General features: G+C 60.5%; 1 protein-coding gene across 1 annotated transcript in view; it reads right to left on the reverse strand.

Moving 5' to 3' along the window:
- Positions 1 to 1,371: 1,371 nt before the first annotated feature.
- LOC110569121 (obscurin-like) overlaps positions 1,372 to 12,974 on the reverse strand; it is a 136,403-nt gene continuing 124,800 nt past the window's right edge. Inside the window, 12 exon segments of the mRNA XM_064372784.1 lie at positions 1,372 to 1,665; positions 1,916 to 2,001; positions 2,422 to 2,477; positions 3,141 to 3,320; positions 3,322 to 3,339; positions 3,414 to 3,495; positions 3,719 to 3,887; positions 4,089 to 4,201; positions 4,415 to 4,482; positions 4,632 to 4,754; positions 5,110 to 5,206; positions 8,090 to 8,269. Of these exon segments, the coding sequence (XP_064228854.1) occupies positions 1,372 to 1,665; positions 1,916 to 2,001; positions 2,422 to 2,477; positions 3,141 to 3,320; positions 3,322 to 3,339; positions 3,414 to 3,495; positions 3,719 to 3,887; positions 4,089 to 4,201; positions 4,415 to 4,482; positions 4,632 to 4,754; positions 5,110 to 5,206; positions 8,090 to 8,269 (1,466 nt within the window).

Consider the following 12,974-nt stretch of genomic DNA (forward strand, 5'->3'; position numbering starts at 1 on the left):
TAGCTGGAACTACAGATGTGTACCAACAGGGCTGGCCAATTTTTTAAAACATTTTTGTGTAGAGACAGAGTTTCACCATGCTGCCCAGGCTGATCTTGAACTCAGGCTCAAGTGATCCTTCTGCCTCAGCCTTCCAAAGTATTGGGATTACAGGTGTGAGCCACTGGATTCAGCCTGAATTACACTGAGAAAAAAAAAAAGCTGAGTCTGTGGCTCACACCTATAATCCCAACACTTTGGGAGGCCAAGGCAGGAGGATCACTGGAGCCCAGGAGTTTTCTTTATATATAAAAAAAAATGGTTTTAAATTTAGCTGGGCATGGTGGTCTGTGCCTGTGGTCCCAGCTATGTGGAAGACTGAGGCAAAAGGATTGCTTGATCCCAGGAGGTGGAAGCTGCAGTGAGCTCTGACTGCACCATTGTACTCCAGCCTGGGTAACAGAGCGAGATACTGTACTTAAAAAGAGAAACAGGCCGGGTACGGTGGCTCATGCCTGTAATCCCAGCACTTTGAGAGGCTGAGGTGGGTGGATCACTTGAGGTCAGGAGTTTGAGACAAGCCTGGTCAACATGGTGAAACCCTGTCTCTACAAAAAATATAAGAATTAGCTGGGTGTGGTAGCAGGAGCCTGTAATCCCAGCTACTGGGGAGGCTGAGGCAGGACAATCACTTGAACCTGGGAGGTGAGGGTTGCAGTTAGCTGATTGTGCCACTGTACTCTAGCCTGGATGACAGAGTGAGACTCCATCGAAAAAAAATCAAGCAAAAACCCACAAGTGTGTGTGTATATATATATATACACACACACACACACATATATGTGAAATTCACATGGCCAGGCACGGTGGCTCATACCAGTAATCCCAGTACTTTGGGAGGCCAAGGCAGTAGATCATGATGTCAGGAGTTTGAGACCAGCCTGGCCAACATGGTGAAACCCTATCTCTACTAACAACACAAAAATTAAATTAGCCAGGCATAGCAGCGCATGCCTATAATCCCAGCCATTCAGGAGGCCGAGGCAGGAGAATTGCTTGAACCTGGGAAGTGGAGGTTGCAGTGAGCCGAGATCTTGCCATTGAACTCCAGCCTGGGCAATAGAGCAAGGCTCCATCTCAAAAAAACAAAAAAAGAAATTCACAAACCCTACAATTCTCCCATTTAAAGTGCACAATTCAGTGGCATTTAGTACACTCAGTGTTGTGCAGCCACCACTTCCATTTAATTTCAAAACACTTCCATCACCCCAAAAGGAAGCCCTGTCCCCATTAGCAGTTGGCCCTGCAAGACAGAACCACACACTGTCACCCCAGGCCCGCAGCCACACACACAGGGAAGGGGAGAGCCCAGGGCTGGAGGAGGAGACGGGTTCAGGGAGGACCCCCTGGCTGACCAGTAGACTGCCTGCTGCCTCCCCGGGGTGGAGGGGAGGGCCCAGCTGGCCATGGGAACTGGCTTCCCGGAGAAGCTGCAGCCATGCTCCCAACTCACCAGATGTTGGAGGCCTCGCTCACAGGGGTCTGCTGGATGATCTCGGGGGAGACAAACTCAGGGGAGCCATACTGGCTGAACTGTGGCTCTGCTGGGGTGATGCTCTGTGTGAAGCCAAAGTCGCAGATTTTAATGTCTTCCCGGGCAGGATGCAGCATCAGGATGTTGGGGGGCTGTGGGAGAGTTGGGCATGGGTAAGGGCTGTGCCCTAAGGGGGTGACTCCTGGGGCTGCTGGGCCTGGTGGGGACACTCAGAGGCCTGGGGGGCAGGGTGGGGTGCACCCAGCGCAGCCATTTGAGGACAACCTCTGCTCCACAAGAGCCACACCGCACTTGAAAGGGCTGCCAGGAGGTGGTGAGCTCCCCATCTGTGGAGACAAGCATGCCCTCAGTGAGGCTGGGAGTGCAGGGGTGGGAACACACGAGCCTTATGTCCAGGTGGAGGACGCCATGGCTGTGCAGGTAGTGCAGCCCCTCTGCCAGCTGCTGGATGTAGCTCTTGACCTGCGACAGATTTTAAAGTCTTCATGTGGGGCTGCTGTTCAGGCGGGAGCCCCACCCCAGCCTCCCTTTCCACTTCACGCCCAGCTGCCTCCTGGCTTCGGCGGCTGATGTGCAAAGCCCTCCTGGGCTCTGTGTGCCCCTAAGCCAGGGGATCCCTCAAAGGCAGGGAGGATACGGTGGACTCATGACCCTCAGCAGGGGAGGGGAGGGCTGGGCTGGTCAGCTGGTGAGGTGAGGTGGGGTCATGGGGCCTGTTGAGTCCAACCGAGGGGTCAAGAGCCCTGGAGGCCCTAGGGAGCCCCAGAAGCCTCTAAGCCAGGGAAGGCTATGGCTGGGGCTGTGTCTGCAAGGACTGCTGTCTGAGCAGGGGCTGGGGCACGGTGTGTGGCTGGGGCAGTGGTGGGTGGCTGCCCAGTCACCTCGGGCCTCTGTCACCACGCCCTTCCTGAACAGGTGGTCCAGCAGCTCCTCGGATGAGCACCTGGGATCCCGTCAAGGAAAAGCACACTTGTGGGGCTGAAACCTGCCTGCCCCTGGACACCCATACTCACAATGAGGAGGCCAGGACTGCGGGCACGTCTGATCTCTGGGGGCAGTGTGGTGATACTCAGGGTTGAGGAGGGTGGGGCAGGACCCCTCTGAGCACCAGATGACACCCAGTCCTGAGGAGAGCGGGGGCTGCAGGCTGACCCTGGGGACAGAGGCCACTCACTGCAGTGGCACGGTGGGAGGGGACATCCTGTCCATTCTGCACAGAGCCCATCAGCACCCTCTCCCCTTGAAGAGGATGACAACTTGGGGCAGGGGGGATGTGTCTAGCTGACAGCCTGTCAAGAGCACCAGAGGTGACCCCAAGACCAGGCTCCATGGGTGACAGGGTGAACCCCAGAGTGGCCTAGACAGGTGGCTCCTTTCTCTGTAAGAGGCCATCTGCAGAGTGGGAGAGAGCCCCCACCATCCCTGCTGGGGGTGTCAGGTTATCAGGGCCAGCTGCCACCAGCACCCCCAGGGGACTCCAGTCACTGCCTCATGGAACAGAAGACTCCCCCCAAATTCCCAGCCAGGCAGGGGATGCCGTGCACATGGCTCCTCCGAGCCCCGGCCTGCCCTGCTCAAGCCCTCCCAGGGGCTGAGGGCAGGATACAGCTCCAGAATGAGGATGAGGGTCTTGTGGGTCTCAAACTGGTCCAGCAGCCCTGTGACCAGCGGGTGGCTCAGCGTGGCCAGGATGTCTCGCTCCCTGTACACCTGGGCCTGAGTTCTGCTCCGCAGGGGGATGAACTTGGCAGCACAGGAGACCTTGTTTCCTTTGTGCTGCACTCTTCATGAAGCCAAACATGCCCCTAGGAAGGAGGGAGTGAGGGAACCTGGTGGCCCAGGCCATCAGCAGTCCAGGGGAAAGGGGGCCGGGCACTACCTTCCGACCTCCTCCTTGACCTCATAGAAGGAGTGCAGCCTCCTCCGCAGGCTTTGCTTCTCTCAGTCCGGCTCACTGTCCCCTAAGGAGTGAGAAGTGGCTGGGATGGGCAAAGATGACCACCCGGATCCCCATGGAGCCCAGTGCTGTGGTGTTGATGGGAGGGGCTCCCTGGGCCCAAGACTGTGGGACCACCCCCACCCAGGAACCACCCATGGGAAGGGAGGTTGCCCTGTGGAGCAGAGTCCTGTACCCGGCCAGTCCAGCTACAAAGCCTGGGGTGCGAGAGGGGTCGGCCAACTCACCCCTGAGCACCAACAGCTCTGTCTTGCAGAGCACCTGGCCGCTGGTGTTTTGGGCCAGGCACGTGTAGATGCCAGCGTCCTTCGAGGCCACATCCCTCAGCACCAGGGAGTATGTGGTGCCTTCTTGCTGCTGGCTAAGCCAGGTGCTGTCCACCAGCTGGACACTGTCCTGGAGGCACAGGACTGGCAGGGCTGTCATCAGCCCACCCTGGGGGACACCGCCCCCCACTCTTCACTGAGAGTGCTTCCGATGCATGTCCACTCTAGACGGGATGTCAGGGAAGTGCACAGTGTGGACTGCAATCCCTCCCACGGGCTCTCCAGCTCCCAGGACCATCCCCAGATCTCACCCACCCAGAGCTGCTCTTACCTTGTACCAGATCACTGTGGGCTGTGGGTCACCCTCAATGACAGCCTGGAATTGGGCCATGCTGCCTATCTGCACCTGCACATCCTCAATGGTCACCTGCATGGATGGGGGCCCTGGAAGGGCAGGGAGGGAACCGTGGAGACCCCTCACCATGCCTGGGTGGTCGGTGGCCCTGAGATACACTGTGGGCAGCAGCACCCCATTCTGACCGCCCAGGCTTCTGACAGTCAGGGGTGCTGCTTCCATGGAATCACTGCCTCTCCGACTCTGGCCTCGGTGAGCCAGGTGATCAGGAGGAGCTGGCAGGGCCAGCAGAGCTCACTGACTCTGCTGCATGCTCAGGGACAGGGGCCTAAGGACACCAAGTTCACCACCACTTGTGGTCCTGGCCCCTCTGAGGGAACACAGTGAGGTGGAATGTGGGGCTCCCAGGCTGGGGCAGGCCAGGACATGCTGGGTGGCCTCCATAGATGTGCAAATGCCCCCAGCACTGGGCAGAGTCACAGGAATCACACTCATAACCCTCTGGGCCCGTCCCCATACGTGCAGTGCGTGTCCATGGCCCAGTACATGTAGGTCCTCTGCATGGTCTCTGTGACCACATGACTGTGGACGTCCCAGAGCAGCTCCCCTGTGCCTGCCCTGGGCCAGGCTGCACCCTCCATCCTGGGGTTAGGAAATGGAGTGAGGCTCTGCCAGGCCCTCACCTGTTCTGAGCAGCCAGGCCTTCCGATGGGATGGGGGTTTCCCTGCTCACCACCAACACTCGGAGGGGCTGCAGCAGAGCCTCTCTGGGATGAGATGTACAGACGGGGGCCCAGCCCCCACACCTCTCACCTCTTGTTCCCAGCATGGCCTCTCCTCCCTACCCTGCCCAGCGTGAGGTGGCTGCTGGCAGGGAGTGTGGTGAGGGCCGGGAGGCCACTCCGGTACCTCATGCTCACATGCCCTCCCTGCCTGCCCTGGGATGTCCCCTGGGGGTTGGCCCCTGCTGCAGGACCCAGCAGTCTGGGGAGGTTACTGAATGGGCACAGTCTGCTCCTGGGCTCTGGCTCGGGCCTCCAGCTCCTGCTCTGGGGCTTCATGGAGGAGGAGCTGTGGCATCCTCAGGGGCCCGGCTGCTGGGAGACAAGGCCTCATGAGAGGGAGCCCGGGTGGTGCCTGTAGCAGCTCCTCACGATCCCAGGCTCGGTGAGCCCAGGCAGAGGGTTGGGCTCCAGGAGCCCTGAGCCCCAACCCCAGTCCCCAGCCCACAGCTGAAGCATGTGTAGTTGCCACTCTGCAGAGCCCACGTGCCAGGCACCCTCCACTTCTGGGCTGGCACCACCAGCCCCAAGGCCCCTGCCCACCCGCCGGGCTGACAGCCGGATGCTGTGGTCTCTGTCTTCCAGAACACTCCCTGACAGCCAGGCAGGGCAGGCAGCTGTCTCTCAGCACCATGGGTGGGTGCAGGGGCATTCAACAGTTCATAGTGAACAAGAGATGGTGGGCAGGACCCAGAGGGTCAGGGCATTTCCCCATGGGGCTGCCCAGAGGCCACAGGGAGGGCCCTCAATGCCGCTCCATCCAGCCACCAGGGAGAGGTCAGAAGGCCCCCAGGGCAGACTGGGTAGAGGACTGGGGCTGGGGATAGCCCCGGGCGGTGGCACAGGCAGAGCAGGAGGCTATAGGAGTTGGGTACACGTGAGCTTTGGGCAGGCCGGCAAGTGGGAAGGGTGCCTGCCATGGGCAGGGCAGGTGGGGTTGTGGGTGGAGCAGGCCAACTCGTGCCGACTCTTCAGTGGCATCGGGCAGAGTGAACGAGCGTCAGGCCTGGGAGGGAGCCTGCGATCTGCTGGAACAGTCCAAGCAGCACCCCGGTGGGGTTGTCTGCTCAGCCTCTGTGCCCCTGGCACCCAAGCGGCAGAGGGAGAGTGAGGACCAGAGCCGGTCCTCCCAGACCCCCTCCCCAGCCTTGGCCTGCCTGTCCCTCCCCTGCAGACACCAGCCCTCAATCTTTGTGGGGGGAAGGATGACAGGCCAGGAGAATGAGAAGTGACCACTTCCCAGGGTGAGAGGGATGCCATGCCCCTTCTCCTGGGCCAGGCCCTGCATCTGGCCAGGCCCTGTGTCCATCCAGCCCCATGATGGGCACACTGAGCAAATGTTCACCAAGGTGGGACCTAGCAGGACACCCCGCAGTGCCCAGGCAGCTGGAGGGAGGAGCCTGTGCCTGCTGAAGACCTGGGGTCTTCCGTGCCTGCTGGTGGGAAGCAGACCCAAGGGGCCAGCCCTCTCATCTCACTGGGGGAAGGTGGCCTGCTTGCACCAAACCCTGTGCCCCCTGGCCCTGGGGAGGTCACAGTGGCAGCGTGTGGACTGTGAGACTTTTGGAAGCGCTGAGTGGAGTGTGCTCAGGGCATGAAGCATGAGACCATGGCAGGGGCTGCCCCGTGCAGTCCTGGGGGAGGGCACTGCACCCTGGAGGTGTCACCCTGCTTGGCTCTAGCCAGATGGCCTTTCTCCAAGGTGATGGGACCAGGTAGGTGTGGCCGGGGAGGGTGCATGAGGTAAGGCCCTGCAAGATGGGTGGGGTGACCAGAGCGGGTGGGACACGGTACACAGGGCTGGGATGGTCCTTTGTGTGAAGGTGACCAAGGCAGGGGCTGGACCAGATGGGGAGGAGAAGGGCATGGACCGAGAAGCGCACACAGGCAGGATGCAGAGATGCTGGATGGGGTGGGGTCAGAGAGGAGCCTAGCCACCATCCTGCCTCCGGCCTCATGGCTCCCTGCCTGGCTGCGCCCACGCTGGTGCAGACCTCCAGCTGGGAGAGCTGGGTGCTCCTGTAGGCAGGGTTGGAACACCTGGCTCCACTTGCAGTGAGCAGCAGGGCCTGGGATGAGCTCCCACAACGCAGGCCTCAGTTTCCCCAGATGCACCATCTGTCCCTTTAAGAAAAGGTCCTTGATCAGGGACCTGAGGACCAGGCTGGAGCGAGGCCAGGGCTGGGCCAGGCTCACACCTGTAATCCCAGTACTTTGGGAAGCTGAGGCAGGAGAATGGTTTGAGCCCAGGAGTTTGAGAGCAGCCTTGGCAACACAGCAAGACCCCATCTCTACCCCAAAATAGAAAAACTAGCCAGGCATGGGGGCACACACCTGTAGTCCCAGCTACTTGGGAGGCTGAGGTGACAGAATCACTTAAACCCAGGAGGTTGAGGCTGCAGTGAGCTGTGGTCGCAACCCTGCACACTGCACTCCAGCCTAGGTGGCAGAACGAGACTCCATCCCAAAGACAAAAAAAAATGCAACAGCTATTAAAGTGCTCCATAACAGAGACCCGAGACACCTGGGGGAAGGGGCCGGGGTGATCATAACAGGAGACTCCCGACACCTGGGGGAGGTGGCTTGGGTGATAACAGACCCTTGACACCTGAGGGAAGGGGCGTGGGTGATAACAGAGACCCCAGACACCTGGGGGAAGGGGCGAGGGTGATAACAGGCTCCAGACACCTGGGGAAACGGCTTGGGTGACACACAGAGCAGGCTCTCTAGCAGCCAGTCTGGTCTGGTCTGTCTGGGGCACTGGCTGCTTCTGACCCCCCTCCTCCATCTGCTCCTTTGACCCTCTGTTCCCCCCTCCTCTCCCTCTTACTTCTCCCCTCTCTCCTCCTCTCCTTTCTCACACCCCTCCCCCTCCTCCTGTCCACTGAGGAGCCCGGGGCACCTGAATTGGCTACCACAGGCCAACCATGGGAAGCCTCTGGCTTCTGGAACAGACTAAGAGCAGGAGGAACCTTCCAGAACCGATTCTGTGCATTGATTCAGATGGGTAAACTGAGGCCAAGCAAGAAGTAGGCTTTTCCCAGGAGCCCCCAGTGCATGGAGCCACTGGGGTTCCAAGTCGGGGTCACTGGGGCCTGGCATCTCATGCCCATGGGATGGGCAGCCCTCATGGTGTAGTCAGGGTTGGGGTCAGCCCCTGGGGGTCTTTGCGGTCGGCATCCGTCTGGGCCTCACCGGGTGCCTCTGAAGTTCCGGTGACTGGGGGCTGGGAGCCAGCTTCCTGGAGTGCAGGTGCCATCCCAGGGCAGGGGCCGGGGCCAGTGAGGTCCTTCGTGGAAGGCACTGGCACCTTGGAGCCCAGCGGTCTCTCCAGGATGGATGTGACCTCCTGGTCCACATTCTCCAGGGTGGTGTCTGTAGAAGTGGCAGATGAGTGCAGAGGGGCTGAGGTCCAGGGGTCCGGGATGGCTGTAGCCTGTGGGGGGGCTCCAGGAGCCTCATCCCCATCCTCGAGACTGCCCAGCTGGACCGACACTGGACTCCACCCCCGACCCACACCCCTCAGGAGGCTCCTGGAGGTGGAGGCCTGGGACAGAGAGGGGAAGGAACTGCAGACCCACGCTGCAGCAGGCGCTTCCTCTTCCTAGAGCCCCTGCAAGCTCAGGCCCATCCTCCCCAGGTGACATCGGGAGAGTGTCACCACCTCCGGGAAGCCGCCGGGCCTGGATACCTGCCCCTGGCCCTGGCTCTGCCACTGATCACAACTCCCCGACCAGAGCTGGCCTCTCCTTGAATCTGGGCACAGTCTGATGCCAAGCCGAGACTAGAGGAAGCTTGGGTTCGGTGGGTGTCCCGGCAGCATGGCACGGCCCTCTCTCTGGGGACGGTCCCTCCCTCCCAGGGCAGCCTCTGCCAGCACTCACCTGTCAGACAGCTTTCTGTCCTCCACCTGTCACCCAAATCTGCCCTCCTCTCTGCCTACCGCCCTGCCCTGGCCACCCAACCTGGCCCCTTGCTGGCAGCCAGAGAGTCCTCCAGAGCCCTGCTGGGCATGGCCCCACTGGCAGCTCCCCCTCAGCAGCCTCCCCCGACCTGACCTGGCCACCAGCCCCCAGGCACCTCGCACTTGGGTCCAGCAGGTCACCTGCCCCAACCCTCCCTCCTCATTTGTGTACTCAAGCCCCTGCTGCACTCCCAGTCAACAGCCTGGAGAGGAGATGTGGGCTGCTTTCTACAGGACCAGGGCACCCTCCTCCCCACCCTCCCCACTCCAAGGCGGTCGGCAGGACCCCTTGGCCGGCCCCAGGGCTGGAGGGCTTGGGGTCGTCCTCTATTTGTGCTGGAATTGTCCAGCCAGAGACAACGAAGTTGACCCCTGATGCTGAGAGCCCAAATCCCATGGGGTCACCGCATCCCTGCATCTGCCATGACAACTGCCCTGGCTGCCCAGGCCTGGGGAAGGCCTGCCTGGTGCCCAGCATGCCAGGAAGGACTGTGATTAGCTGTTCTGACCATGCCTCATGTCCCTGTGGGTGGCTGCATGGCCCCTGATGGGAAGCAGCTGCCGCAGGTCCACTTGGGGACCCTAGAATGGGCAGGGACCCCACAGGCAGTGGCCAGCCAGGGACCTTACAGTCAAGTGCTGGTGAGAGTAGGGGCTCCCTCTAGGGCTGCAAGTGGAGGGGACCCAGGACCGTGCAGTGGAGAGGCAAGGAGAGTCGGAGAGGTATGCAGGAAGCCGCTTTATTCTTGCCGAGAGACAAGGGCTGCTGCCCACACACAGACCCCGTGTCCACCCTGCAGAGAAAGCCAGGAGGCCCACAGAGCTGGAAGGCACCCACCCAAGGGTCTCAGTGGCCAAGACTGCAGGAGAGGTGGGACCATGGAGGGTGCTAAGGGCCTGGGAAAGGCGGTGAAGTGTGGAGTGTCTGTGGGTACCTGAACGGTGCTGGCATAGGGTGCTGAGGGCCTGAGGACAGGGCGGTGATGTGTGGAGTGTCTGTGGGTACCTGGACAGTGCTGGCAGTCAGAGGATGAATGTTATGTGAGCAAGCGGGCGGCAAGCAGGTGGCTGGGCCACACGGGCATGACGCAGGCAGGTCAGTGGCATGCAGGAGGCATAGCAGTCAGAGGAAGGCTAGAAACACGCCTGCACTTACATGATGACGGTTTTCTTGGGGACTTTAGTCTCTTGCTCAGTGACTACAAAGAAAGCAGTTGAAATGGTGAGGGTTACAGACCAGCCAGGGCTGGGGGCTGAGCTATCTGAGTGGCACAACAGTGGAGTCACCGGCTAAGCTGTCCCTGGCCAGGCTGTCTGCTCAGAGCCCCAGTTCCCTGGTCTCTGATGTGGAGGTGACAATGCCTGCTCTGAGTGGCTGCAGAATGAGGACTGAGGACAGTGTATCCCCTCATGAAGGCGGGACTCTCTGTCCCTCACGAGGGTTTTGCAGGGGCTGTGGGGAGAATGAGGGCCCTACCTATGCTTCCTGCACAGAAATCCCAGCTTCTCCTTCGACCCATGTCCCGAGGTAGCCCTGTGAAATTGTCAGACCTACAATCCCACTTCTCAGACATATAAGCCGAGTCCTGGAAGGGAAAGCAATGGCCTGTGGCTGCACAGGGAGCCAGCAGCCACACTGAGGCTGAGACATTCACGGCCTCTGTTACCAAAAATCCTCGTGAGGAGGGACTCTGGAGTCCTGAAAGTGGCACATCTGAGCTCTGTGGCACGAGGCCACACAAGTCCTGCCAAGAACAGCCCCAGGAATGCTGCACAGAGTCCTGAGCTCCAAGTGGGCGGGCAGCCCAGTCTCCCTACAGGAGCAACCTTGGTCCACACACCCCAGTCTCTCCTGCTTTTCCTGGCTGCTTCCCTCCCCAGAGCCAGCAGGATGGGGCCTACGGTTCCGGTGATGGGATGGGACACATCTGGGATCAGGCAGCTCCTCCTCCCAGTCACCTCAAGAACTCTTCCCCTGCAGCTCCTGGGCAGAATCATCTGGGCACAAAGATGGCGCCTCCCAGCCCTGGCCAGCTGGCTAGTGGGCAGGCCACGGGCCACCACCAGCCTTGCATCTCTGTGACCCTCCTCACCACCCCTAGCAGGAGGCCCAGAAAAGTCAAGTGACGTGGCCTGGAGCGCACAGCCTCACAACTCTGGGTCGGGGTGGGGCACTGTGTGCTTTGCTAGACTGCCATGTGGAGAAAGGCTTTACGCCCATCTCAGAGGAGGGGCACATGTATGCCAGCGACTACCCACATCTGGTGGGAGCCACAGGTGCTGTGCATTTCTGTGTGTGCGTGCACGTGTATACGTATGTGTAGGTGTGTATTTCACAGGAAGAGAAAGCGCTCATGGGAGGAGAGAATGCGATCCAACCAAAACGCTGCGTGTGGTTTTTTTGGAGACAGAGTCTCACTCTTGTCCCCCAGGCTGGAGTGTAATGATATGATCTCGGCTCACTGTAACCTCCGCCTCCCGAGTTCAAGAGATTCTCCTGCCTCAGCCTCCTGAGTAGGTGGGATTACAGGCGTGCACCACCACACCTAGCTAATTTTTGTATTTTTAGTAGAGATGGGGTTTCACCATGTCGTCAGGCTGGTATCAAACTCCCGACCTTGTGATCTGCTCGCCCTGGCCTCCCAAAGTGCTGGGATTACAGGCGTGAGCCCCTGTGCTCAGCCAAGGCTCTGTGTGCCTGGACTAACCTGACCCCAGAGAAAGCTGGTGTGTCCGCCACCCGCTGGCCAGTGATGGGAACTGCACAGAGTGATGGAAAACCCAGGGCCTCCCCCATCATCCTCCCTGCACTTGGGGCTGAAGCCTGGCGCTTCTGGGCCCATACACTCCGGGCACCATCACTCATGGACCTAAACTGCCACCTGATCGGCTGTGGACCTGGGTATTTGCAACTATAGGAGGGGTGCAGCTGTGCGCAGCATGGTTCATGAGCGAGGGGGCAGTGCCCGCCCCACAGGCCTGGCAGGGCCCATTCAGGCTGCAGAGCTGCCAGGTTAAAAAGGAAGCAGCAGGCAGGTGTTAGAAGCAGGGAGGCATTGGCACCAGCTCCAGGTTCTTCGCGCTGAGGTGCCGCCACCCTGTTCAGCATGGGTGGCCTCTCTCCCTGCCACCCCTCCTCCAGACCCAGAGAGAGACTTGTTACGACTGCAAAGGACACTTCTGTCACCAGCAAGAGGCAGCCCCACATGTCCCTGCTGGCACTTCCGTGGCCGCAAGACACGGGACTTGTGAGAGGCTGGAGTGCGGTGGCTGCAGAAGCGGTTCTGTGAGGTGCTGTGGCCACCAGGTTGTGGGGCTGATGGAGGTCACAGGGCCCCAGAGACACGTCAGACGTGGGGCACTCGCAGTGGGGGCTGAGGAACAAGGACCCCTGCCCGGCAAGGGAGGGTCTCCCTGAGGGTCATGGAGGGTGTCAAAGATGGCCAAACTCTGTGGGACCCAGATGGGCACCCGGCTTTCAGACACTGTGCCCCGAGAGACAGTTGAGCTGGGATGGAGTAGCCAGTGTTTACGACTTGGAGGACATGCGTTCCAACCCATCCACAGTGGGAGCTGCGGCTCTGCCAGGTGTCCCCCCGCTTGCATTTCCCCAGGGATGGGAGGCTCATCACCTGTCTAGAGGGGCAGCTCCAACTGGGAGCCCATGACAGATGCCCAATGACCCCCTTCCCACCCTGGCTGCCCCTGCCCTGAACAAAGCATCCGGGAGGAGTGAAGTGATGCGCCCCACCTCTCCCCCCCACTCCATCCCTGCTGATCCCCCACACCCTCCATCCCTCACCTTCCATCCCTGGTGAAGTCATTCTGCAGCCCAAGGCCCTCCCAGGACCCTGGAGCAGCCCCAGACCAGGCCAGGTGCCTCCACAGCCAGCCCTACCCTGAGCTGGAGGGGTCAGGCCCCTGATACCTGCCCCTTCTCCTGGGAGCCAAGCTGGGGCCCAGCTGCCCGGCCTCCACAGAGACGTCCTTCCTACTGTTCCTGCTGCAATCTGCCCAATGCTGGTGAGCTGCCCTGGGTGTAGGCCTGGCCTCCATGCACATGCTTCCCCTCCCCAGGATGGCAGCAGGGCTTTGGGAATGACGTCCACCCAGAGT

This window comes from Aotus nancymaae, unplaced genomic scaffold (assembly GCF_030222135.1).
Source record: "Aotus nancymaae isolate 86718 unplaced genomic scaffold, 86718_ANA_hifiasm-v0.15.2.pri h1tg000008l, whole genome shotgun sequence".
NCBI lineage: Eukaryota > Metazoa > Chordata > Mammalia > Primates > Aotidae > Aotus > Aotus nancymaae.